The sequence below is a fragment of the Astatotilapia calliptera genome, chromosome 11 (genome assembly GCF_964374335.1).
Source record: "Astatotilapia calliptera chromosome 11, fAstCal68.1, whole genome shotgun sequence".
Taxonomy (NCBI): Eukaryota; Metazoa; Chordata; class Actinopteri; order Cichliformes; family Cichlidae; genus Astatotilapia; species Astatotilapia calliptera.
Window position 1 is genome coordinate 20,588,298 of NC_137432.1, and position 26,129 is coordinate 20,614,426.

Genomic DNA, 26,129 nt, shown 5'->3' on the forward strand with positions numbered 1-26,129 from the left:
TAAATGAACTATATAACGTTTATTAAAATATATAAAAGACAAAATACATATATGCATAATTATACCCATGATGAAATATGCATATAGAGTATAATAATTATACAGTAAAATGTGTTTACATATATATATATTTTTTATACATATACCAAGATATTTTTGCATTAAAACTGGCAGTGGTGATTTCATATCCCCCCTCCCCCCCAAAAAGGAAACCCCCTCGGTCCACAGCAGGCCTCCGAGAGGAAATAACCCTCTGAAAAGCTTGAGAGCAGCAGCACCTTTACACCTGAGATCCATGTTTTGGAAAGGTCTCGCACAGAACAATACAACAATTCTGACAAATAGCTTCCATGAAGTATAATCAACAGCTTCAGGAAAGGAGGGCTGTTACATCAAAAGTCATCCTCTTTTATACTGGTACCTTCCCGGCAGAAAATCTACAAATAACACTCACAGTGTGGCACACGATATCATCCTTGTGGTGCAGCATTATCTGTCACCAAGCCACATGCTCCCCTGGTACATCGAATCTCGGGATTTAACTGTTTAGCTTTCAGGAAGGAAATTAAAAGATCCTGGGCAGAAGAGTGAGACCCTCCCATGGGATGACATTTAGTCCTTGTGACTGGTGTGGTTGGCTGTGGTTGGTCCTGTACAGTTTCAGCCACTGCACGCTGAAAGCGGTCATGTCTGGTGGTAATGGTGGTAGTGGTGATGGTGGTGGTGTTCGTGATGATGGTGGTGCTCATGGCGCTGGACCACAGGAACCACAAAGCCAGGGCTTCCAGGAGGGACAGACACCTGCTCTCTCTCCAGGCCTGGCAGTACAGAGGGCACTGGGGGTGGCTGCTGGGGGTGGGACTGACTTGGCAGAGGGGTTTTGGATGGGGATAGCGCCTCACGGCCTTTGGCCCTCAGGCGTTTACTGTGGCTGTATTGCAAAGGATGCTGGTGGTGGCCGGAGCTTTGGGCTTGGTGTGGCAAGTGGTAGACATCCTGACCTCCATGAGCTGCTGCGCTGCCGCTGTGGAGCACCGTCTGCAGAGGAGGGTGGTGGCCATGACATTTAGTGGCTTTACCACTTCCGCTTCCCCCATTGTTGCCTCCGCTACCCTTGGAGGTTCCTTTAGGGGACTTGACGAACTGTGCACCTTTGCTTCGAGACTCGGTAGGATTGTAGCTATCACTGATGACCTGTGAGCGGCGCTGGTGCGCAACTTGGACTTCTGGTTCCTGGGAGCGCGAGCGGCTCTGGGAGCTGCGAGCATGAGCCTCCTGTGGAGGAAAGACAGGGGTGGTTCCTGACAGACAGGGCGGAGACAGAAATTAGTGTAGAACAGCTAAATTAAAGCTCCTGTAAATAAAATTACAATTTTATTTCTCTTCCCTCAACTTGCAAACGAGAAGGCTGCACGAAAACAGAACAGAAAAGACATTTACCTTCAAATCTGGAGGTGTAGTTCTCTATACCAGCCAGGTCAAGGTAGTGATTCCTCCTCTCTGTGTTCTCATCCACACAGTAATGTTGACCCTCAGTGGCTGGTGGCTCATTACTCTGCCCTCTACTGTTGTAAATAAGCATGTGGGTGCGTTAAGAAATAAATAGCTAACTCTCAAGTCGAGTCAACACAGTGTACACAGGAAAGGTTTTAAAACAAGTGCTGACCTGATGTAGGACGATAGCCTCTTGTCGGCTGAACGACCCTCCTCTTGGTGACAGCGCTCTGATGAGGGAGAGATCAATAGTTCAGACAAGGGAAAACTATCTTTCCCATAGATTTGCCATATCTGTAAGCTGCTATGTATAAATCATAAGCCAGGCGCTGTAAGTTTTTGTATGGTTACACGTGAAACACTGGCCACATTTGTTGCTTCTGTTGCAGAAAATAATTCTAATAATGATAATCGTAATGATATAATTAAGAGTATTGTTACAACGATAATCTAAGTTATAATGCTGGTGCCATCTACCTGCCCCCGTTTCTCTTCTGTGGCTTCTGGGCTCTGGAGTGACAGTCAGTTTGACACGCAGAGTCTTGCTCTTGTTATGACAGGACTGATTCACAGAGGCATCCACCACATCATAGATGGTGTGCATCAAACTCGACATGTCCTACAGTGACAGATAAAACACTTTTAATACAGTTTCTAGTGCTGTCGTCTGACAGAATAACGTGTAAAAGGACAGACTATGAATAGTAAGAAGACACATGACACATGTAGAAGGCTCAGACAAGCACAACACAAAGGTAACATGATGCGAAGTAGCAGTGATCTCAACTCTGAATCTCAAAACACGTATAAGGTGCTTGGAATTTATAAAATATGAAACCAAAACAAAGTACCAGCACTCGCGGATGAACATGTTTATTGATATAAAATTAGTTGCCAATAAATGAATAAATCTATTTAGAGGTATGCTCATCAGTAAGTGTCGCTATGTTGTCACATACCTCTTTAGTAACTTTTCCACTGTTGTCAAAGTCATAAAGAGTGAAGATCCACTCCTGGCGGTTGTCATCCTCCACAGAAACATCACACTCCAAATCCTGAGAATACAAACATTTAAATTTTTAGCAGTTGGTTGGCTTTAATCTCCATGTTTTTACCAATCCTAAGCACAGTAAGAGCACTGCATGCTCACTACTGCACGTCTGCAGTGTGCCAAAGAGAAAAAACAGCAGCATTAATCACTGTGGTCAGTAAGTCCTTCAACTTTCTACAGATGAGTCAAAAATAAGTGTGGCCACCTTTCGGAGTTACCACTTTTTCTTAACCAACTTGAAGTCAGAAGTATCAGGTAACATGTTCATGAATGGAAAAATAAACATCTGGAGAATAGAGCCTGCAGCAGTGGAGATGGAGAGCTGACACAGTGTGAATGAGCACGTGCATTTACAAGAGATGAGACCTCAGGGAGAGACAAAGCTCTTTATGGTTTCATGAAATAACCTCGGCTCACGTAACCAGTGGTGATCACCAAAGGGCAAATCCAAGCAGTTCTTTAAAACATGCAGGTCTAAACATTACAATATATTTATTGGTCCCTAAATTCAATCAGGATATGGTCTGGAGTGGTGTAAACCTACAGACAGATCTTCTGCCCACATAGAGAAGGCATGCTGCGGCAGCATCCATTTACTGCCTGCAGTAGATGTTTAAATAGCTTTTGGATCTTAGCATATGGCTTTTTATTTCTAACCGGGGGAAAAAAAAGTGTCATATGAGGCAACACTGACTCAGTGTTATACGCACTCGTTTAAAATGGTGTCTGAAGCTGTACGTGGCTTAGGCTGGAACGCCACAGTCCTGCTCTCATTAAACCCAATGTCAGTCAAAGTTATCCCAGTTATGTCCGTACACTAACCCACTCCTGCGCACATACTTTGTGATAAACATCTGAACTGTTGTGTATTTGTAAACGTAATCACATTACGTGGTTGAAGTGTGGTAAGTACGGTGGTCTTGAGAGGTCAAGCGGACTGCAACTTAGGAAAACACCAGCAAATGCTGCAAAAGCACACAAAACACAACACGGGTTTTTCTGGGGACACAATAATGTGACGGGCCAGCTGGAGAAGTCACAGAAACCGAAATATTCAAAGGCTTGCAGAGGATTCATCGATGTTGTGTGGGAGAAAAGGATGCAAAGTATTATGTGTTTTAATCACATGATTCATATAATACTATAGATACATGCTTGCTGTTAGCCTTTACTGTTAGCTTGGCGCTTCTCCTGCAGTTATGTCATGTTATTGTGTCCCCAGAAATAATTGTGCTTACATTCAGGCTGATACGCTTCTTCCCCGAAGCTTTGGTTGCGTCTCTAAGTGTCTCCCTCTCGCCTTCTTCTGAGTGCAGGTACTGCAGGTAGCTTTCACAGCCCTCAGCCTTCTCTGGAGGCAGAACCACTGTTAACACAAGAGGACACATTTCAGTTAGACACAAACACACTGATTTAATTTCATTTCAAACATCCTCTTTAATCGGGAACCCTCACAAGCCTTTATTCTTTTTGTCTGGCTACAAGGTGTCTAAGCACGACTGCTTTTTCATTCCAAGGAAAATAGTGTTTCTTTTATGCTATGCATTTGCCTTAACCTACGAAATGAAGCCAAAGATCTGCGCTCTAATTGATGGCTGTTAACTGTTCCAGATGTAATTAAGGAAAGCTTTTAAGATCTGCACGTGATACAAGGCTTATTCTTACTAGTTTTATTACAGACGTTTATTTTGTAGTGGTGCTGTGCTTAGTCCACGTAGCTTGGTATGCTTTAATCAAAGCCATTAAAACCCAGCTCACTGCACGTTTTGCAAAAAATCACATCCAAAGAAATCTTGTGGAAAACTTGTAGTTTGACCACAAGCCAAATCAATTGAAGCACATCCTTCTCCACTTACCCTCTAGGGGACAGTGTTGATCTGTGAACTGTCCTTCCTTCAGCTCACCATTTGGAAACTCCTGTGACAAGGAAACAAATTAGAAGAGAGAGAGAGGGAGAGGAGGAGGACGAAGAGGAGGAGGGAGAGAGAGATGTAAGTGAATCTACAGTTCAGACCACAGACACAGAGAAACAAACAGTTCCAGCTAAAGCATTTCCTACTCAGATGAACGGGAGAGGGCTGGAGGCTCCAGCGCAGCCAAACACTTTGAACATCTGCACGCTTATTGTGTTTCACTGTCTGGGACACAGCAGGCCCAGCCACAGCCAAGCTTTCAAGATTCCTTCAAGCCCTTCAAACAGATCCCTCACATCCATCAAAAAAAGACAAAAAACCTCACCATGATGCACTTCATCATCTGAGCTCTCTCTCAGCCAACCTGTTTATTCTCATCCTGCTTGACGCGACACCCACCGAGAAGCATTTGATGGCAGCTCTGAGTCTGTCGTATTTCTCACTTGCGACTCGGCTCAGAGACGTTTGGTTTATGTAAAACAAACTTCACAGTGAGGTCTCAGCAACAGTTATTTTGAATGGAGAATAATTACCAGATGGAAATTTCCGTGCAGATAGGATGGGACTGATTAAATGCACAACTCTATAGCCATAAAACAAAAGCAGGGGAAAGGAGGGGGTGAAAAATATCCTGCATTAAACAGAACCACAATGCATTCATAAGCATTCTATATATGTTCAGGCACACTGAGGCAAAGGCAGCAGGGTCTCCATGCACACACACACACACACACACACACACACACACACACACACACACACACACACACACACACACACACACACACACAGCTAATCTTTAATTGCAATTGGATTGTGGAAACAATGAAAATTAAGTGCAGCACAGGCCCTAAACCACAAGTATTTAAACAACAAATGATTCATCTTATTTACGTCATTCTCAGTACTCTAAGCTGCTCCACACACACTTTGAAATAAAATCACACCAGATTGAATCAAGGAGGCCCACTGAAATGAGGCAAATAAAAAACAGATAGATGCTAGAAAACAAAAGAACTCCATGTACCTTCAGCTCAACTGAGGCTCGAGCGGGAGTCTGAACATCTGCATGCGTTTAGGTGAATGAGCCCCCCCACCCTTTCCTCTCCCTTCCCCTTCCCCTTTCTGAGAGTAATCACAGCACCAGGGCCTGTGGTTCTATTTAACAATCTCCAAGCCTATGATTATTCCTCACTTCAGAGCATGATACCTCCAGCCTGTAATCTGGTGCTGACCTTCACCGCTAAAGGGGGAGCCCATTGAGTCTCAGGGTCAAGGCTTGGATACCCCTTGCAAATTGGCCACAGGAGACACTGAGAAAAAACAGCAAAAAGAATAGGAGTCGAGCCTTGGGGTGGGGGAAGAAAGGGAGGCAGGAGGTGAGGAGAAAGAAAGAAAGAAAGAAAGAAAGAAAGAAAGAAAGAAAGAAAGAAAGAAAGAAAGAAAGAAAGAAAGAAAGAAAGAGGAAAGCGGGCGCAAAGGAGAAGAGAGGAGGAAGGTGAACAAGAGAGACAAAGATAAGAGAAGCGAGAAAGCAGATAAGTGTCGAGGTAAAGGAGGAAGTAGTTTGGGAGATAGTGCCTATCTGTTGCTTACTCCAGTATCTGGGAGCTCTGGGGGAGGGACGGAGGTGGGTTTTTAGAGGCTCTGGAAGGCTTCTTTGAGAGGTGGAGACAACTGATACAATCCCTGGGCACCAAACAAGAAGGGCTCTTTAATCATCAAAAGCGCACACTGGAAACAAAGCGTATATGTATCCATAGACAAAAAAACAAAGCAGTTTCCATCTTTTGTGGTTTCTGCAGCCAAGTTGTTGTTTCCTCTCTGCACTGGATGCTTTTATCTCTCCTCTCTGTGCTCAGTCCCATAATGAAGGCCAGTATGTAAGGAAGAGGGAGTTCACACAGAGACACTGTTCTGCAGCTCAGGGGAAAATCAAAGACAACCACCGATTCCTCCCATCCTCATCCCCATGAGGGTACGAAGCAAGGTATGAGCACCTCCAAATGATTCAGCCTTAAATCCAATGAAACTAAATTAATCAACCAGCTGGTCTTTAATTAAAAATCACATATTGGGACGCATCTCGCTGAGTGCAAAATGAGGGAACCAGCAGGGCTTGTGTTGAGCACATGGCTCCCCCGACTACCACCACCACCATGTTCATTACATCTATGGGGGGAGCTAATGAGAGAGCAGGCTGGGGCCGACCGCAGTCTGCAGTTTAACGTCCAAACACATGGCATCTCTATCCCCATCGCCCACAGTGTCGGGCTCGAATCTGCCCACCACATGTGTAATTAACTGCTTTCTGGCATCTAGCAGCTCTCATTCTTTCACTATCAGATCACAAACTGCTCTGCGGCCTGCGGAAATCTGTTAGCATTTTGGAGCAAAGTGTTCCTCATTTTTCTACCAGTGGTGTACACCTGAAATCCTTGAAGTGTGTCGCATTGGGTATGGAGGAAAAAAAATACTAAAAAAAGCCAAGGCTGCATGTGCAGAACAGGCACTTCAACAGGAATGACAGGGAAATGATAAGGTATCAGATCTCAGTTTTCTTTAAAAAATGCATTGGAAAAAAAGCAGCGACAGTGTTCCATGTAAACAGATTCTGTCTCCCAGACACCTTGACATAAGAGACAGAAAGAAAGGTGTGTGATGTTTGTTCCTGTTTAATGCAGCAGTTCTGCCAAGCTTCCCTAAAGCCTCAGCCTACTGCCAGACTTTTATGTGGGATAGGGTAACCAGGGGATGCTTTCATAGCTCCCTACCAGGTGACATCAGACATCCCCCAGCAGCCCCTCTCTCTCACTCCCTCTCTCTCTCTTGCAGCCTGCCTACCACCCATCCTCCCACTGGAAAACAGTGCACATCTTTGTTCTCACATCACTCCCTCTAGCTCACCCCCTAAATATAAGTGCACACACTTCTTTTAGTCAATTCTTTAAACCATATGATGCACAACTGCTTTTGAAAACTGTGTCTTAAAAAACACGAGGCTAACATGATTTTTTTTTACTCAGTTCCTCTCTCCTCTGGGTATTCTACATGGAAACTCGATCTGATGTCTGCATGTGTATCCAAGTATAAACATATGGAAAAATACAAAACATGATACAGTCTGTTTCCTCGTGTATTTTTGAAGTTGTGTGGTTTTCTGAAATCCTCCAGATTGCTTTTTTTTTTTTTTTTTTTAAATATGAAAATATAATTGGAATAAAAGTTCTCTATGACATTCACAGTTTGTGGAAACACAAAGTCACCTCGAACTGACACAGAAAGGCTTCATAGCCATCAGCCAGCCAACATTCCTGCTATTAATTGGAGATGACTGCTGGGTTCTCTGCTAATGAAAATGTGGACCGAGTAGAATCAACATAAAGACGGGAGCACCAGCTTGTAAACAAAGTGGATTTTCTTATGCATACCGGAGGATGAAACTAGAGGAGTGTGGGGCCATTGAGAAATAAAAGCCCTCCATTCCTGAAGAAACCAACCTGGCCTTGACTCAAAACCAGATGTGAGCGGTTTTACTGAAGAGAGGCAGAGTAAAAAGTGTGGGGGGGGGGGGGGGGTGTTCCTACAATAACGGGAGTTAAAAGACAAAAGATCAGTTGCACAACTCCCTGCCTCGCAGGACAGTAAAAGAAAAATAAGTGTGTTACTTTTTTGATGGCTGGAACAAAAGGGTCATTTTCTTTTTTGTTTATCTGACCTCTGGTTTTAATCAAAGTCAGTGACATTATGCTGCTCACAGTCAACAGAAGCATTTTACCACAGTTAGCATTGTTTATACTAATTTCAGCCTGCACGATAATTATCTTCAGGACCGCAGTATTTTTGCGTGCTATCATAAACGAGCCAAAAACAACTGTTTGTTCTAAGTTTGAAATGAAAACACCATCTCATCAAGTTTCAGTTACCAGACGGCTAAAATTTGCCTTTGTCTACTAATTATCTATCAGCGTGCCCTGACACGTCTTTCTCTGGATGGAAATGAGATCAGAGCAGAATGCCATCCTGTCATCTGGACTAGCCCGGGCACAGATATGGCAGTTTCATGGTAGCGGGATGCTCTCCGAGGTCAAACAGGAGGCAGAACCTCTCCCTTGGCACAACATGAATCGCTGGGGCGAAGCCTCGTCTGTCCTACTATAACAACAGCTGTGGTGAGAGATGAGCATGCTTGCATGTCTATGTAACAGCAACATGTAAACCACTGAAAGTCACCCACTCCCCTTCAATCAGGATATACTATCTCTTAAACTCTCCCCTCCTCACCCCACCGCTGATCTTTCTCTCGCTTTGATTGTGACCTGGTGGATGGCATAAACAAAGATTAGCATCATTGGCTGGCCACCCTGCATCTGTCACCAGCGCTGTAATCAGCTTGCTTTCATTAAAGTGAGCTTTGATAGGAGACTGATGTAATGGAGTGCCCTTCTCTCAGCTGTCACACAGGCAGCTACTGTAGGGACTTGGAAACCATGTGCTTCATACCAGTGACTCGATCAGTCTTACAGATCTGGGTTAGGCGAATGTACTAAATAGTATTCATAGTAGATCACGACACTGTTCATGTAATTGATCAGAGAAAACATAATGTGGCGCACACATTCTCACTGCAACCTCAGAGCAGAACTCTGCATTACAACACCGACAGACTCTGCATTGCCATCTTCTTCTTTTAACAGCCACAAGTAATGCTGCTTCGTAGTTTTGTGAGTAAAGACTTAAATATTTTGTGTCTAAAGTCTGGGCCAAGGGTAAAGTCTTTACCCCCGTTTGGACTGTTAAATAATTAGGAGACTCATTCATTTAAACCAAGCAGAACATTAAGTTTGTACCATAATGCTTTCCCAAAGATTTAAGGAGTCTTCAGGAATAGTTCTACAGCTTCTTGAAGGACATTTAATCCTCATCATTGGATGTTGGCTGTCTTTTCTTCTGTCCTCAGTCAAAATGATCCCACACTGTTTCAGAAATGTTGAGGTGCAGGCTTTGGGGAGGCCAATCCATGACTGATAGTGTTATATTGTGTGTTTTTTATCCAGGTATGCTCTTACTGGACTGGCAACATATTTGACATAATCATCTTGAAAAATGAAGCTGTTTCCCAATCAAATGTTTTTTAGATGTTACTGTATGGTGAATCAAAATCTGATGATACTTTTATATATTCATAAGTTACACTTTAACACCACTCATCGAAATACAGTCAAAAACCATGCCAGAGCCTTCACCGTGTTTTACAGATGGCTGTAGACACTCACTGTTGTATGACTGACTGAACCACAAATTTTACATTTGGAGTCATCTCTCCATAACACCCATTGTTCTTGTGCGATTCGGCATATCTTAGCCTCTTCTCCCCGTTTCCCCTTCTTAAGGGGCTTCTTGACACCCACCCTTCTACTGAGACCATTTCTGATGAGGCTTCAGTGAGCAGTAGGTGGATAAACTGAAGGGCATCTCACAGGTCCCATGCCAGGTATTTTTTTTTTCAATTGTTAAATGACGTGACTTTCAAACATTGTTAATCTGCTATAGTTAGCTTTTGGGTCTTATACTTGTTTGTCCTCTACCTTTCCAAGTTCCTAAAACATTTTGAAGACACGCTACACACCATGCAGAGGTATGCCAAGTTTTCAGCTAATAGTTCATGCAAATCACCTTATGTCTGTGTCTGCCTATCTTATGTCTTCCGAGCTTTTTTATTTTGGGCTTTTTTCTTTTGTAGATTAAATTAAGGAATTCAGAATAAATTTTATGTTTCTAGAACATGCTGCTAGTAGGCAAGTCCCTAAAAATTCAATTTAAAACTGGTTCTTTGCTAAGCCTATGTGTAGACGCAACACTGGTTCATCCCTTGAGATAGGTGCCTTTTTCATAAAAACAAATTCATAAATATTTCTCTCAAAATACTCAGGTACAAGGACTAGACCAAAAAGAAGTAAAAACACAAAAACAAAAACAGACAATTTAAAGCCAGAAAAATTTTGAAAGATCTTCAGAAAGAATGCAGAACTATTGCTCAAGACAACTTTAAAAATGACAAGAAAGTCCAGTGCCTTAAAAGCAAAGTGGAAAGAAATAAGGGGTGGCTCAAGACTTTTGCACATTGCTGTAATTAAGACTTTTGTTGTTTGTTGAGGACAGATATTCAAACCAGCTTCGCCTACTGTGTTAAACATATGAAATCCAGGGCTGGAGCACTCTTCATGACCAATTAATCGTGCTTCTTGTTAAAAATTTTCCCTGACCTTAAGATGATCCAGTTCTCATATTAAAGTGGGGAGATTTTTAATAAAACAATCAAAAGAATCATTCATCTTTTACCTTGCAGCACCAGATATTAAGAACACACATAAACTAGACAGAGAACACACAGCAAGCAATATTTTGAGCATATACGCACAGCCTGACAAACAAGAAAACAAGAAGGAAGCGAGTTCACAAGGCACCGGCATATCAAAGTCAGCGTAGGACTCAAACAGGATGTTCCTGTGTTTCTGGCCTCCATGTGAAATTCTGTAAGCTCCTGCACAGGCCCCTGGCTCTTAAGCTCGGCCAATGGGGAGCTCGTCCAGGCCGATAAAGCTGAGAGGATTTGTTCCACATTCCACAGGCCCTTTAAAAAAACACAGAGGATCTCAGAATGCCAGGTTGTGGGTGAGGCAACTGGGACGCCAATACCATTATGGTCCAAAGGTAGCTACTCCATGCAAGTGTCCAGCTGAGCTTGAAACCAGCTGCAATGATCTCATGTAGCCAGGGGTTTAGTACATCAGCAATTCAGACTGGTTGTCTGTCAGTTACAGTGAACAAGTGAGCATGTCTCCGTCTTGTCTGCTTCTAGTGGGCAATAAAAACACCTCAACACAATCACTCTCATCTGTAAGAGTGCTTTTTGTGTACTCTACACTGTGTCAGGTTTCCAGCTGTCTGTCTAGCAGTGAGATGTCAGTTGTAATAGCTCTCACCTGTGAGATAACCACCGACACACTGTTTTCGCTGCTCATTTTGCTAAGCTGCAAGAGATTTGAGTCATAGCATTGAAAACCAGACCCAGCAGTGCATAGGGGCGAGGCTCTGCGGCTGGAGGCTGGTGGAGCTACAGGCGTTACAATGCTCCTGTGGGTGACTGAGAAATGTAAACAAATCATGTTGGGTAAGGACAGCTGCACACCAGTGGGTAAGAGCAGCAACACTGCTTTACATGTAGCATGTCTCTCAACCTGTTTCGTCTGACGCACTCCCTCATCTGTATCAGTCAAGCTCAAGTGCATCTTCATCACCACCCGTCAGCTCTCAAAAATGATCTCATGGATTACAAAATAAGTGTTACGTGGATACTCTTATAGAATGTAGTGTTTATAGGTATTTGAACAATGTTTTTAATCCAACAGTTTTAATCACGTATTTTAACTATTTATTAATTAGTAATGCTCAGTGCTTTTACCGTTTAGACCATCGCCTTTTTATGTTTAACGTTTGACTGCTATTGCAACTGTTTTTCTGTTCATTCATCTCTACTTTTATTCAGCCGTGCATTTGTCTGTCAGCTATTTATCACTGATTATCTACAGATTGGTTACAGAGACTGTAATAGGAAGATGGCCATAGATGGGACTCCGGTAACATGTTGGTTTAGTCCACGAATTGCAAAAAACTGTTATGCAGGGAGAAAATTAGTTATACAAAACTAGCCTACATTGAATCAGCTCTGGGTTAGGTTGCTAGATCAGAAATTTGCTGGACACAGGAATGAAGACTTCTAACACTTACCATAATATGGTCCAGTATGGAATATATTATGGACCATGGTGTTCCATAGACTGCATGGTATGTACTTAGCACAGTATGTACTATGACAGAAACTGCAGCACAAATGTGATTAACTGAATTAAAAATGCTTCAAAAGGGACCAACACCACAAACACAGTCAAGAGGTCCAGTTTACTAAGTTGAATTAGGAGGGGAAGGTCTAGCAGACATATAGTAGCCTAACTGGTACCCGCTTGACACTCAAAGTCACTTAAAAGTGGGCAATAAAAAAACCTCGGGCACCTGTAGTTTTTGGCACTACACCATTCGAGTTCTGTGCAGATTTGCTGACTATTTTTCAGTCAATCTCAAATACAGCAGCCAGTGACAAAAGATGTTGTGGCTCTCCTGCTGTTATTATAAAAGCTTGTGGTGTGGTAGATGAGCCGTCTGCTGGTTTCCTGTATAGGTCTTCCAACCAAACAGAAGCTGGTTAAAGGTCAAAACCAAAAATTTCCAGTCCAGCAGTTACTTATTCCGATGTCTTTCAATGTAACTTACAAAGAAAAGTACAGATGGATATGAGTAACTACAAAAAGAAGAGCTTATGGAGTCGTGACCAGTCGATTCTTAACACATCATTTTGGAAGGCGTATTAGGCAAACAGAGACGAAGGTCTGTTGTAGTGTATTATCAGTGCATCAAAACTCCAGGGAGATTCCGGCTTGCAGGTAAGAGACAGACAGAATCGCAACAAATGAGGGAAGAAGAAGGCGGAGCCTCTAAAAACCCATCTGCTATAATCTAACCTAACTACTCTACAGACACGTTTGCCAAACCTCAGGTTCTAGGCGACACCACTTATTTGCATAATTGGTACTGTGCTCTTTACTGTGAGATATTTAAGGCTTGAGGCCCTCCTGTTCTCTGCAAAAACGTCCTGGCTTTGCAGACTGTGGTACACTTTTTGACACTAAATACAGTATCTTAATCTGACATGCTGACAAAAGTAGCAGCAGCTTATTCATAGTGGATGCACCCCTTTTATCTCCTTTCTCTCTTTGCAGTTGTGTAACTCCCCCTGACTGTCCTGTACCGCTGTCTCCTCCAGCCAGCAGCGATTGCCAGTCTCAAAGACCACAAGAATTCTTGACACTGCAAGAACAGGCTTAAATCCAAGCTGTGAAGTTCCTCACAGGCCTGGAACTGGACAGGGGGTCATCCCAGGGTCAAAACCAAATGTTTTCCTGAGGATTCCTAAAAATACACTCCTGCTGGGCACAGGAAGCAGAGGAGACTCCATGATCTTGAGATGATGTGAAGGAAGCCCGGCTATGTGAAATGGACAATTGCCAGTAAGTCACTGGCTGTGATGCTATGGCACGTGAGACGCAACCTCTTTTGAAAAAGAAGTAGAAAGTTGCAAGCTGAAGAGGAACAGATGAGATACTGAAAAGAGAAAGTAGCACATGGGCTAATTACTGATGCACCAAAATCATGCAAAGCTCATTCATATTTCTGTTGAATTATTCTCAAAGAAAATAATTGGTCAAAAAAAGAAAAAAAAAGGATATTAGGGTATGCATGTGATGAATTGCTCTTGAAATCATAGCTACAAGACAAGAATATTAAAGCCTCGTGGTGCAAACCATGAATTATAATTTTTACTTGCAACACATCACAGAAATATGCCAAGTGCAGATTCTTAGACCACCATCAGCGAGACTTAACATCTGCACGTCTTCTTTTTGGACTCAGGCTGCCATGTGTGCACTTTAGTGACCTGACAGACTAGCTGTGTTTCTGAAACACTGTTCCCCAGTGTGAAATTCTGAAACGTAATTCATCCATGGCGCAAGCAGAGATCAAAAAGCTATGGTGCAGAGGGCAGCTTAGCTCAGCTCCACCTCCATCTCCAGCTTAGCTTTTTTTGCTGCAGAGTGCACGAAAACTGGTGCTTTCATGGCCGTAATATTAGAAGGTCTACAGGGCCGCGGAGGAGCCTGCACTTAGCTTAGTGTTAGCTTCCTTGTGTATTCTTATCTTATCTCCGATATAAAGCTACAAGCCCGATGGAGTCTTGCTCTCTATCATGCAGCAAGTCCGAAGGCAGTCCACTTGAAGCACTAAGTGTGACACTTAAAAGTCTGATAAAAGTTCTTTAAAGGGGATTTATGCTTCAAAAAGCAGAAGGGTGCTGATGTGCAATAACACCTTAAAAGCTATGAGATAATGAGGCGCTACCAGGATAGAGCAGCTCTAAAAGCCTTGCAAGCATGTGACAGTGGGGGTAAAAGTTCAGGTGTTCTGATACACTGGCATTTTTTGAAATGATAGGATCAGTTGGGCCCCTATCAGCATGAAGAATTAAGTGCTGGTTATAAAGAAAGATCCTGCGGAGCAACTGCACGTGATATTTCTGATGTTTTCATGCATTTCAAAGTCTCCTGTTGAGATTCTTTTGCAACATAACTCACTATATTTGGGCTTTTTTGAGGAACACATTTTCTCATCACATTCTGCTACACTTGTAAGCTCTTCTGTAAAACTGTAAGACACAAAAGGCAATGAGCGGCAATATCGTGAAATGATATCAAGATTTAAGAAAGTGTGTTTTCTTTTAGATCTGCCTCCTTTGAGCAGATTGTGTCTCTGAAAAGCTCTCAGTGAGGAGGGGCAGGCGTCTCATGGAGAACTGCTGTTTATTTGAAATGAACCTTTAGGTAAACATGTTACATGGCACACAGGGCTCAGGTCAGCTTTTGAAGTGGACGGGCTCAGGAAAAAATGGGTGGGGGAAGAAAAGAAGGCTGCCTTCAGAGGAAATAAGAACAGAGGCCTCTTTCAGCAGCATTTCATCCTCTCCCACCTGTTCTGTCACATATAGGAGCACAAAAGGTGTGTGGGTATATAACCAATGCATATTGTGAGAACTGCTGAGCTCTCATTTCTTCTGAACACATGAGCAGAATCATCCTGCAGTTTTTTGTTTTCATGTTTTGTTTTGGGTTTTTTTCCCAAAATTAAATTACCACCAATGACAAAAATAACCACTTCCTTTAAATGGGGACTCACTGAGGGTTTTGATGACGGGAGCAGGTTTGGGTAACAAAAGCACGTTTGCAGCCATCCCCCATCGGAGAGGAATGCGTTGTGCAAAAGGAGGGCCAGGCCTGTGCTGTCTGCAGAGCCTGGATCCAAGCTTTGAAGCTGCTAGTGTGTTTCAACAGCTAACCACTTTCAGATGGGGCTGTGGCATTTTATGAGCTGAGTAATAGCGATACCTACACATGTGCAGGGTTGGGGTCCCAAAGAGGGGAAGGCTCAGCTCAGAGAGAGAGGAAGACTCCTCGGGGGTCTGGGTTAGGCTGTGTTTGAAAAAAAAAGAATAAGGATTTGGTAATTCCTATGTACAAATTGAAGACAGGAAGGTGGATAGTTATCTGTTAATCAGTGAGAACAGTTCTGCTATAAATTCCACCTTCTTCAAGTTACCTTGAAATTTGAATGAACGTGAAACAAAATCGTGGTACTACCCAACGTAGCATGTGTAACACTGAGCATGATGCATTACTACAGTGCTTGATCTATGCATAAAGAATAAGCTCACCAGCATACTCTTGGTCTTTTTTGGTTTTTTTGGATGGTTACAGGAAGCCAGGGTATGTGGCGTGTGTGGTGTTTCACTCTGAAGCCTCAAACCCAGCAGGGTGTCAGGTTCATGAATGCGGTGCAAGGATGAAGTTTCGACACATTAAGCTGCGACCCTGAAGGATGTTTATACAAGAGCAACACAGAAATTGAAGGTAACAAGAGACAAAAGGAGGCGTACACTGCATCGCATCATGAAAGGTGTTAATCAGCCCAAAACTATTCAGCTATACTTTGTATAAATGCCTCCCCCCCTTTTTTATGCATTGATATTCCCACAACTCTGTATCTTGTGATGCCCATTTTAGTTCCCTCTATGATTATCTAACATAGAAGTCATCTCTACATTTGATATGTATGTATTAGGACAATTTTCGACTGGCTGAATTTAATACATAACACACTTCTTTCCTAAAGAGTAATCTCCTGTCTTCTTTAAGCAAACAACCAAAACCTCAGACTTCCTTTGTGTCTTAAAACCTCAAACAAAACTAAATGTTGAAGAGTAGCAGATCTGGAGTGTCCTTTGTTAAGTTAAACACATATTCAGGAGCTTCTCACATCCTCCCCAAACGTATCTTGTGCACTATATTTAGCTAAATATGTAATTATAACAATGCAATCAATTAACAATGACAGAATACAATAACACTATGGGCAACCATAACTGAAAAAATATAATATTCCCCTGGTTGCTTTAAGGCTTGCGAAATGAAGTCCACTTGGAAAAGAACAGGGGTTTATGTGGAAACATACCTTACACACTAAAATGTAATAACCTTTGAGTCTCCCGGTGTTTTACTTGGCTTGGAGAGCACTAGATCAAACACACACTTGGATCCAGAAGCCTTTGCCAAAAATGTCAGCGCTAAGCACTGGATTCCAGCTTCAGGTATTTTCTTTCCCCTGGCAGGGATCGGGGGTAAAGACACCCACCAGCATTAACCCTCACCAGGGCTGCCCCAAACAGACACCAGCACACTACCCATGATGTAGTGGAGGCGAGGTCTCCCTGCTGTCATCGGTGACCATGCATTTCTAGCTCATTGAGTGTGAAGGAAAAACCTGTGCTTCTTTCAGAAAGGTGAGATATTACTGTAATCCATTTGTGTAAATCTCTCATTAATATAATGAAGAGAAAGCACTGATGGTGTGGCTGAGATTTCACTAACCACAACAGTGCTTCTGTCCAAAAGTGTGAAGATAAACAGTCCAATAATGAAGAAAACGAAATGATTGTAACTTCTTTTGTCTTATTTTTGATGCCATCAAATATAACCAGTGGGTAAAGCTGTGTGTGAAGCCTGCTTACAACTATTTATTATGTACTTATGGAAGCTGATTTAGGTATTTTGATTACACTATTTGAAAGGTTTGCTCTTACTCATTCAGTATGACTGTTTCTGTCAGGATGAGGTCGTGGACGAAAGAAGGAGGACCCAAACGCTGGACTCACAGGTAGGTGAAGATTGGCGTTTTATTGTCAACGGAGTGAACAAACAGAACAGAAGTAGGAAACGGCTGGCCGGCTGGACGACTGACTGAATGGATGAATGAAAGACTGACTGACAACTGACCGGCTGACCTGACGGAACTGAACAGAGGACAACCTAACGGCGGCGAGAACAACATCAATGTTACGTTTCGGTGTGTCAGTGTTTTGTTTTTGCATGACTTATGTATTTCCTGCTTTACTTTGAAAGTCTGTGTTATCTTAGTGTGTTCAGTTTACATTTTCCCTGTCTCGTCAGGTCTAATTTGCCCCAGCTGTGTTTCCCTCCTGTGGTCCATTCCCTGATTGCTCCTTCTATGTATTTAAGCCTTGTGTTTCAGTATGTCATGGTCGCGATCTCCCCCGTGTTGTAAATAGTTTGGTGTTTTGTTGTAAATAAATAGTCTGTTGTAAATAGTTGTGAATGGGTTTGTTAATACTTTCGTCATGGGATATTTTCGTTTTGGGATTTTGGTGGAGAGCCTTCGTGGTTTTATTTTCCTTATCTTTGTTTTTCTACGTTGCACCCCGGTTGCCTAGGCCGGGGTGTAACAATCACAATAACATCAATGACAAGACATTGGACTGGTTGAACTGAGGGACATAAATACACAGGCTGAGTGATGAGAGATTAGAACCTGGTGAGTACACAGCTGAACATAATGACCTAATGATAAACGGGAAGAGGACGGAACATAATGCACATGGACCAAGGCTAACACAATAAAACAGGAGGTGAAGCAGACAGAATATAAACAGTGAACATGAACTAAGAATACTGGGTCAAAGACCCAGAAACCCTGACAGTTTCTTAGCAACAAGAGTGGAAAAAAGAACATATACAATAGCTGAATAGCTTAATTATCACAACATGGTGACTTACCAGACAAACATGAGTATTTCATGTGAATATTATTTAATTATTTATGTTGAACTAGATTCAAGTTGTTAGGTTAAGAAAAATCGCAAATATTTGTGGATGGCTTTTTTTTTTTTGCCTTTTTCCGGTCTTCTTCACGCCCAACTGATCGCAGATCCTTGTGCCTGATTCTGCTGGAGGTATCTTCCTGTTAAAAGGGAGTTTTTTCTTCCCACTGTTGTCAAGTGCTTGTACACAAGGGGTCATCTAATTGTTGGGGTTTTCTCTGTATTATTGTTAGGTCTCTACCTTACAAAATGAAGCACCTTTAGCCGACTGTTTTTTGACAGTCTTAGACAGCTTAACACATAGTGAGAGGCTTCTATTCTATGTTCACATTAGTGTAACAACAACTTAAGTGAGGTTATATTCACTTCACCTGCCTCTCCTCAGCAGACAGGGGAAGTTTGTTTTGCCAGCACACAGACAAAGCAGAGTGGAAAAGACTTGACTCAGCTTGGTTTTCTGGATTGACTGTTAGATGGCAGTACCCAGTACCAGGTACCTTTTTAGTAGCTACTTGTCCAGGGTTCCAACTGAGCCGAGTCGAGCTGAATATGCAACATCAACAGACTGCACGCCACTGTGTGACTCACTGGATGAGTCATAAGAGTGACTCCTTCACAAGAATCAAACCTGTCATTTTTGAAACCCGACGACGAGGGAAACGGCTGCACACAAACCAGCACTGTGTTCCAGCAACAAGGTGCAGACATTTAGCATTGGTTTAGCAGCATGTATGCTTGATATCGTCCATTGTTGTGTCGTGCTTGTGTCGCATAAAAAGTATGTCAAGGGACTTTTGGGCTGTGTGTGTGTGCGATAATGACCTCACCCACATTGAAGTGGTACTCAGTTCTAATGGAAACCGAATAGAGCTGAGTTGAATAGCTGTTTGTGGAAAAGAGGCAAAAGGAAACCATGTTCCCTGAGTTCCCTGAGTAAACTCCTGTAATTAGCACAGTTGACCTAAGCAGTAGACCCAGCCATCCATCCATGCTCAACATGGATGATGCTATTTGTATGTTTTAACTTCACTCTTCTCCACAGCCGGCTGAGGGTCTAACAACAGTACAAGCAAGAGTAACCCACAGACCGGTCGTACCACATGTCTTTGACACTGCCCCCATCTGACAGCAGACGCTCTCTGCGGGCAGAAAGGCAGACTATAGCTGCTCACAGATTTCCAAACCACAACCACCACCAAACCACGATTTTCCCCATCATACAGTGTTGTGGTGTGGGAGGTCACAGCAGGGTCTATAGGATGATTTTGTTGTCTTGCAGGGGATTTATAATTCCATGTTAAATGTACTCTGTAGGTACGTCGTAACCTTTGATTCCTCCTATGCGTTTCCAGCTACTTCTGGAGAGACTCGCTAAAGAAGCCATACACAAAGAAGTGGTTAGGCTCTATCCATGAACTTGCTGCAGCAATGCAATAAAACAAGCATTGCGCTATATTGCCAGTGATGGATGAATGACTGTACCTTGCAAGGAGCAAAACAAATCCTGCTTTTCCTTGCGACTTTACTACTGGAAAGCAGTCAACTTGGAGTGATGTCACCCGACTTCCAAAGTAAAGGGAACGCAGCATAAGTGCTGGCAACATCGGACGCTTGGTGTGGCTACCTCGTAGGCTCTACACAGATTCACCATAGAAGTATAACTCAGGTGTTAAACCCTAATGTTGTAATCTACACCATAACCTTGCGTGCACTTCCCTCGAAATTTATCCACATGTCACACTGACAGCCTGCACAGGTGTAAATACTGGTAATGACATTGGCCACTTGCATAGTCTATATATATTCAACAGAGAAGTATACATGAAGCAGCAGGGAGGGATTCAGGCTACTTTTTTTTTTCTGTTTTAAGACTTTACGTTAAGCAGGCTGAATGCTGAATATAAATTTATTGTTCGAACAAGATTGGTCATGGATGTGCAGTAGATAAAGAGCTTGAATTCTAATAATGCAGAACCTGTATTAATACATAGTTAAATGTGGCTTGGAGACTTAAGTGTTTTGAATGGTCAGCAAGACTAGAAAAGCTCTTTATAAATGTTAGTCATGTCCATAGAGAGACGAGAGTTTGATTTATCGTCGCAATAAAATCTACACAAATATTCCTTCAAGATTAAGGAGTTTTTTGTGACTCCAAATCTGTTTAGTAAAATGCGTTTTTAAAACAACCGACAGGAAGGATCTATAGGGGCCCATAGCTCATTTTTAGTCCCAGTATCCCCTAATAAGATTAATTTGGCTCTGGTTTGTGCTGACAGCGTGTAAATCAGTATGTAGCGTGTGTTTCTTTTTTCTTTTGATGGCAATAAAGAGTTATTTTCATGAGCATTGGCCACAAGAGAATTACAGTAAAAGAGAGCAAACAAGTACTTCAGACAAGTATCGTCAGAATAATAAACATTCAATTTGCTAACAGTGTTGTAATGTCTTTCTCCATTAGACTCAGGCCACGCATGCCACTCTGTAGCCTTTTATTCACTCACAAATATACAGACACACAGGCAAAGCCACGTGGGGGTGCACACCTATGCGCTCAGATATGAAAGAAAGTCTAAAACAAGCACGTCGCACTTGTGAGAAGGATCAGAGCCAAGCAGGTGATGATGTTTACACTGACAGAGGAGTGAATGTTCTGAGCAAATGGCAATCAGTGTAGGAAAAACCAAGAGAGTAGCTTGATTTACACGTTGAACACTTTTACAAGTTAATGTGGGAAGCAAGCTAAGATAAGATCAATGGTCCACTTCTGTCTCCCTAAAGAAAGCAGTGAAGAAGGCAGATGAGGCTCTCAATTACCCCCCTTCCCCCACTACCTTTAAAACAATCAAATATCTCCCTTAAGAAAAAACAACACCCGTAAACTCTATTCCTCCTCCTTGTACTCTTTTCCTCTTCCCTCCCTGCCCCCCTTCCCACCACAGCCCCTCTCCCTGCTCCAGGATTTTTGCTGTACAAACCAGGAACAGATGTCTGCTGAGGCCGTGCTGAAAGACCCCGCTGTTCTGGATGCCAGCCACATGCTTTTCATTCAGAGATGAAGGCTCACAGCTCGCCTTCTTGTGAAGCCAATTTTTTTTAAAAGAAAAAGAAAAAGAAAGAAAAAAAAAAGACGGGGTGGAAAAAACACAAACTAACTGCCTTCAAGTCTCTTCAAAAGCACAAATACAAGCACACCTTTTTTGTCTCCTCTCCACCATGTATTGTTCCCTGCTTGTGCCTCATTCTAGGATGTTTTCCTCTTCATTCGTGGACTTAGATGACGGAAAAGCAAAAGATAAAAAAGTCATGAGATGCTGCTGACAAAAATATTTCTTGAAAGAAGTCGAGGACTTCAGGAGCTGCACACACAAATGTATCCAGTATACTCACAGCCGAAGCAAAAGTGATCGCCCTTTTAAAAACTTGCCCCCGTGTGCTGAAAAATAAAGTGTTATTTAGTGTCATAGTCTTAAGATTACACAGATATCCCGGCCTCGGATCCAAATCAAATACTGCTAACTCAAAATTAACGTGGCGACTAGAAGATATACCCAAATGCCCAGTGGCAAAACTGCCCAAAGAAAACATCCATTTTGAGCAGGATCACCAAATGAGTATGTTATATAAGGGGAAAGTCTTATTCACGAATTCCGAATTGAATGTTAAAAAAACATTAGCTTACAATTAGTTTAGTGAGCTGCTTGGGAACTACGCTCTTAAACCTAATTTATTGTTGAGGGGTGAGCTCTATGTAACTCTTTGTAAGTCAAAATAAATTTGTGTCTTGCAGCTTTTGGCACATCGTTACATCCAGCTAATTCCTGACTCTTTTTCTTTTTTTTAACTTCAAGTGTGATATTATTAACCTTTCAAAGTGGCATAATAAAGCTCTTTGTTGTGGAGTTTAAGATGTTGACACACTCCTTCTTTGGAGGCCGCAGATATGGGAAGTTTTGAGACAAAAGGTGGTGCTGAAAAGCTGAATTAGCCTGTCAATATTTGGGCATTCAAACATGAGTGTTTGAAGCTCCAACGTGAAGCACAGTGTGTGTGTGAGAGAGAAACTGTGGATGTGTTGGTGTTCCTGGAAGCTTCACAGAGCTTGGAGGTAGCTTACATATTTAACAAGCGCAGATTAGGGTAATTTATTATGTAGTGGGGTGGGTAACTTTTCCACTAGGTTGATCTCACATGTAATGATTAAACATCACACGAGGTGCTTCAAAAGAGAAAACTCATCGTGAACACCTGCACAGAAGTGTCAGTATCTTGACTGTAGGATGAGCAAAGTCATTGCGCTGAATCGCTCTCTCTTTGTCCCCTAATGCCGCACTTCAAGGAGACTATAGGATTACACTGAAGAAACGGTACAGCTGCAATCATGAATCATGGTTTGCAGTGATATCAATATTTAAACAGGTCTTTAAATTTAAATTGATTTGATTTGATTTGATTTGATTGATTTAAATCCTTTGATCCTTTATCTCTTCCTGGAGCACAGCGATGCATTCGCACTTTGCCGGAGTTAAAAAAAAAAATTAAAAAAATAAAATCCTGCTTTATTGAAGAAATTCAGACTTACACAGACTGACGATGGGAACATGCATGTTATGGGGTTTTTGGTTTGTTTGTTTTTTTCTTTCTGGTAGCACACTATCCCCCAGCCCATCCCCCAGGACGGGGAAAAGGGGAGGTGGGATAGAGGAGTGAGGGTTCGGAGCCTTCGCTGATATCAGAGCCCTTTTATAACTCCCAGTTCTGTGCTTTGAAGTCGCAGCCAGACAACTCAGGAATTCTACTCCCCCGTTTGACAATGAGGAGGGGGATGGTCAGAGCTCTGCCGTGTGTTTAGCCAATCTTCTCCTATATGAAATCATAAGGAATTTTGAACTGTCTCTGCAGCTCATCAGCCAGTACCGTGTGACGAAACCTCTATCTGGCATGAGGGTCATGTGCAAAAACACTGAGCTGAGGGGAAAAAAACGGGTCTGCAATGAATCTAAAAAAAAAAACTCCCAACAACTTCTAAACACATTAAATCATTATTGCTGTTTTTCTGTTTGCTCGGACCTGTTTAATCCAAACTCCAGACATCTAAGAAGCCATAATCCAATAATTACAACTGGAAATGTGACAGAGTAATCCGATCCCAGCGAAGAATTAATTAGCAGAATGTGGGATCAAACAGGGAAATGGTGTGAGCGTCTGATAGCAGAGATAAATTTTATCGTTGAGGAAGCTCTGTCTTGTAGGTGGGGAAATTATAAAGCATTAAAAGGGTCTCCAGGGACATTTCGTATCTTTACAGGAAAGTTGGTTTAGGCCCATTTTTTAGCAGCATGAATGGAGCTTCCACTTAATATGAGCAGGCAGTTGCATGCTCTATCTGGAATACAATACTGAGGTGAAACTCAATATATGATCTAGTATAATTTTCATACCTGACTGTGGTTTATTTAGTAGTTTATATTCTGTATTCTGCAGTTCACTTTTTTTTTTAGATTTATAAGCATACATGTTTATTTAGTTTTACAATTACATCTACAACATACAGAAAAATATAAACTATCCAGTACTAATAAGTAACAAAAAATTCTACTATGCAAATTGATTCTTTTAGTCACTTTCTGACATAAAATAACCACTACCAGATTACATTTTACCACAAAGACCCATCGGGACCATTATATGCAATGACTGTGCTTGAATCTATCCACCTTCTCAGTCCACATGGAGGTAGTTTCAAAGAAAGCATGAAAAGCAAAGGGTTTGCTAGTTACATGCTAATAGCCATCCAGTTTTGTGGTGTGATTGAGCCACTAATACAACCAGCTAATAGCACAAATAAATCAGGGGTATGACTTTGATAGAAGTGAGGGAGGGAGCCACCTACTAATAAGTGCCAAGCTTATGCCTTTGGTGGTTTTCCTTCAGGGGAGTGGGAACTCAGCCTCCTCTGAAGCCGAGTAAAGTTCTCTTTAATTTGCCTTGAGTGGGTGGTTTATAGCCCTGATATAATCCATAACTCTTCCACTATTACAGCCACCTACCTCACAGATTGTCTGTGCCGCTGTGTGAACTTCTTGCAGTTTCTGTCTGAGAGCCTGAGACTCATAGTACCCCTCAAAAAGGTACGCTAATTGAAGTGATGTAATGTTATGCCACAGAGGGCTGCCCACTGGGAGCCGCGCTAGAATAGGAGGCACTGAAGAAAAAGACACAACCCGAGTCACAATGCCAGCAGCCACAAGAGCAAACTTTATATCCCTCAGTCTGAGAAATGACTGACTACCTTTCCAACCAGCCTGTGTGTGTGTGTGTGTGTGTGTGTGTGTGTGTGTGTGTGTGTGTGTGTGTGTGTGTGTGTGTGTGTGTGTGTTTGGGTCTGAGTTGCTTTGCCAAGCCGCTTCACTCATGGCTGTCATAACCCATCCAGCAATGTTGGCAAGGGAATAACCGCTGCAGTGTTGTGCCAGAGCCAGACATGACAGAAAGAACAACAACCTACAACTCTGTGAAGACATCAGCATGTCTTCACACATGCCTGTGAATACAGTTTGCCTCCACTTAAGTCAAGAAGTTCTTAGATCAGCTTTCAGGGGAAAAAGAAATGTAACAGCTCTGAAGTGCCTCACAGACTCATCCCATCAGCAAATTCAAGCACACACAAAAACACCTGGCATGCTTTCGCCCCTCCACAATAATGCATTTTGTGTAAACTGTCAAACATATATAATGTGCACGCAATCCACATCCTAAAATTTGAATCAATAGAAGATCAGCTTAGTTTTGAAGAAAGTAAGAAAATAATTAATAAGTGTAGTATTACCTGCATGTTCTTCAGCTTTTGATCCGCCGCGCTGTACCTCTCACATTCCTCCATCCCTCTCCGGAGGAAGGCGTTCACCACAAAACTGTCTCCTGAGACGCGGAGAATACACAGCGATTAGCAGGTACAAATCTCAGGCTAGTCCTGCGGTTTATTAGACCGTTACCATTTACAAACCATTACGCAAAAATGATGTGCGTTTATCCTCACCTTCAGGGTTCTCTCTGCGCTTGCACGCTACGGATCACGACGCACGAGGATGTAAAAGAGACACTAGTTAGTTTTTTTTTAGGCTACAATATTCAAATTGTGTCATTTCGCTTTATTTTTATTTATTTATTTATATATGTATTTTGCTGTCTTACCGTGTTTTGACTGAAGTTTGCCCATTCTTTAAATCCCTCTTCCCTGGATCAGTAAATGTACTCCGAAATCCGCCACTTCTTACTCTACATGATCACATTGTTTTTAGTTTAGAAAGAAGAAAAGTCCAACTTCATCCAAAGGTGCGCACATATATCGCGCTATCATTGAAGCGTCGCTTGTCAGCGATGAGATGATCTGATAAAAATCGCTAAAATGATCTGTAAGCGGCTCAGGGTGCGCTCGCAGTCTGGCTTCCAGCTTTACTCCCGTTCAACTGATGTGAAACTGCTTGAACGCAACAGAAACGGCAGAGCGGGGCGTCAAGCTTGCAGAAGAAGAGAGGGACACTTCTGGTGCAGGCTTTTACAAAATAAAACACACCATTGGTGCAAGTTGAACTCGGTTTGAAATAGATTTGATCTACCATGTATACACGTATGCGTGATAAGGTTTTTAAAATGGAAATGTTGCCTACTCTGATATTAGATAGGCTGGTGGTATTTCTTTTAATTGATTGGTGTTAGTTTATTGTTTTTTGTTGCTATAACTGGTTATCATTTATAATGATTATTATTTACAAGAGTTGAGTATTCTTATTTCTTATAGGCATAATAAAATGAAATTATCTCCAATACCCAC

At 42.3% G+C, this 26,129-nt stretch overlaps 1 protein-coding gene across 2 annotated transcripts; it reads right to left on the bottom strand.

The window, feature by feature from the left end:
* Positions 1-25,787, bottom strand: nkd2b (NKD inhibitor of WNT signaling pathway 2b). 2 transcript variants are annotated; one of them, XM_026185209.2, is made up of 10 exons: positions 25,490-25,787; positions 25,335-25,361; positions 25,125-25,216; positions 4,402-4,462; positions 3,784-3,911; positions 2,454-2,549; positions 1,972-2,113; positions 1,667-1,724; positions 1,441-1,562; positions 1-1,301 (listed from the first exon to the last, which is right to left on the bottom strand). In XM_026185209.2, the coding sequence occupies exons 1-10, from the start codon at positions 25,512-25,514 to the stop codon at positions 685-687; spliced, it is 1,368 nt and encodes a 455-aa protein (XP_026040994.1). In that variant the 5' UTR covers positions 25,515-25,787; the 3' UTR covers positions 1-684. The 2 variants fall into 2 exon arrangements, with proteins under 2 accessions (XP_026040994.1, XP_026040993.1); XM_026185208.2 differs by having other exon boundaries at positions 1,441-1,565.
* Between the last annotated feature and the right edge of the window lie 342 nt (positions 25,788-26,129).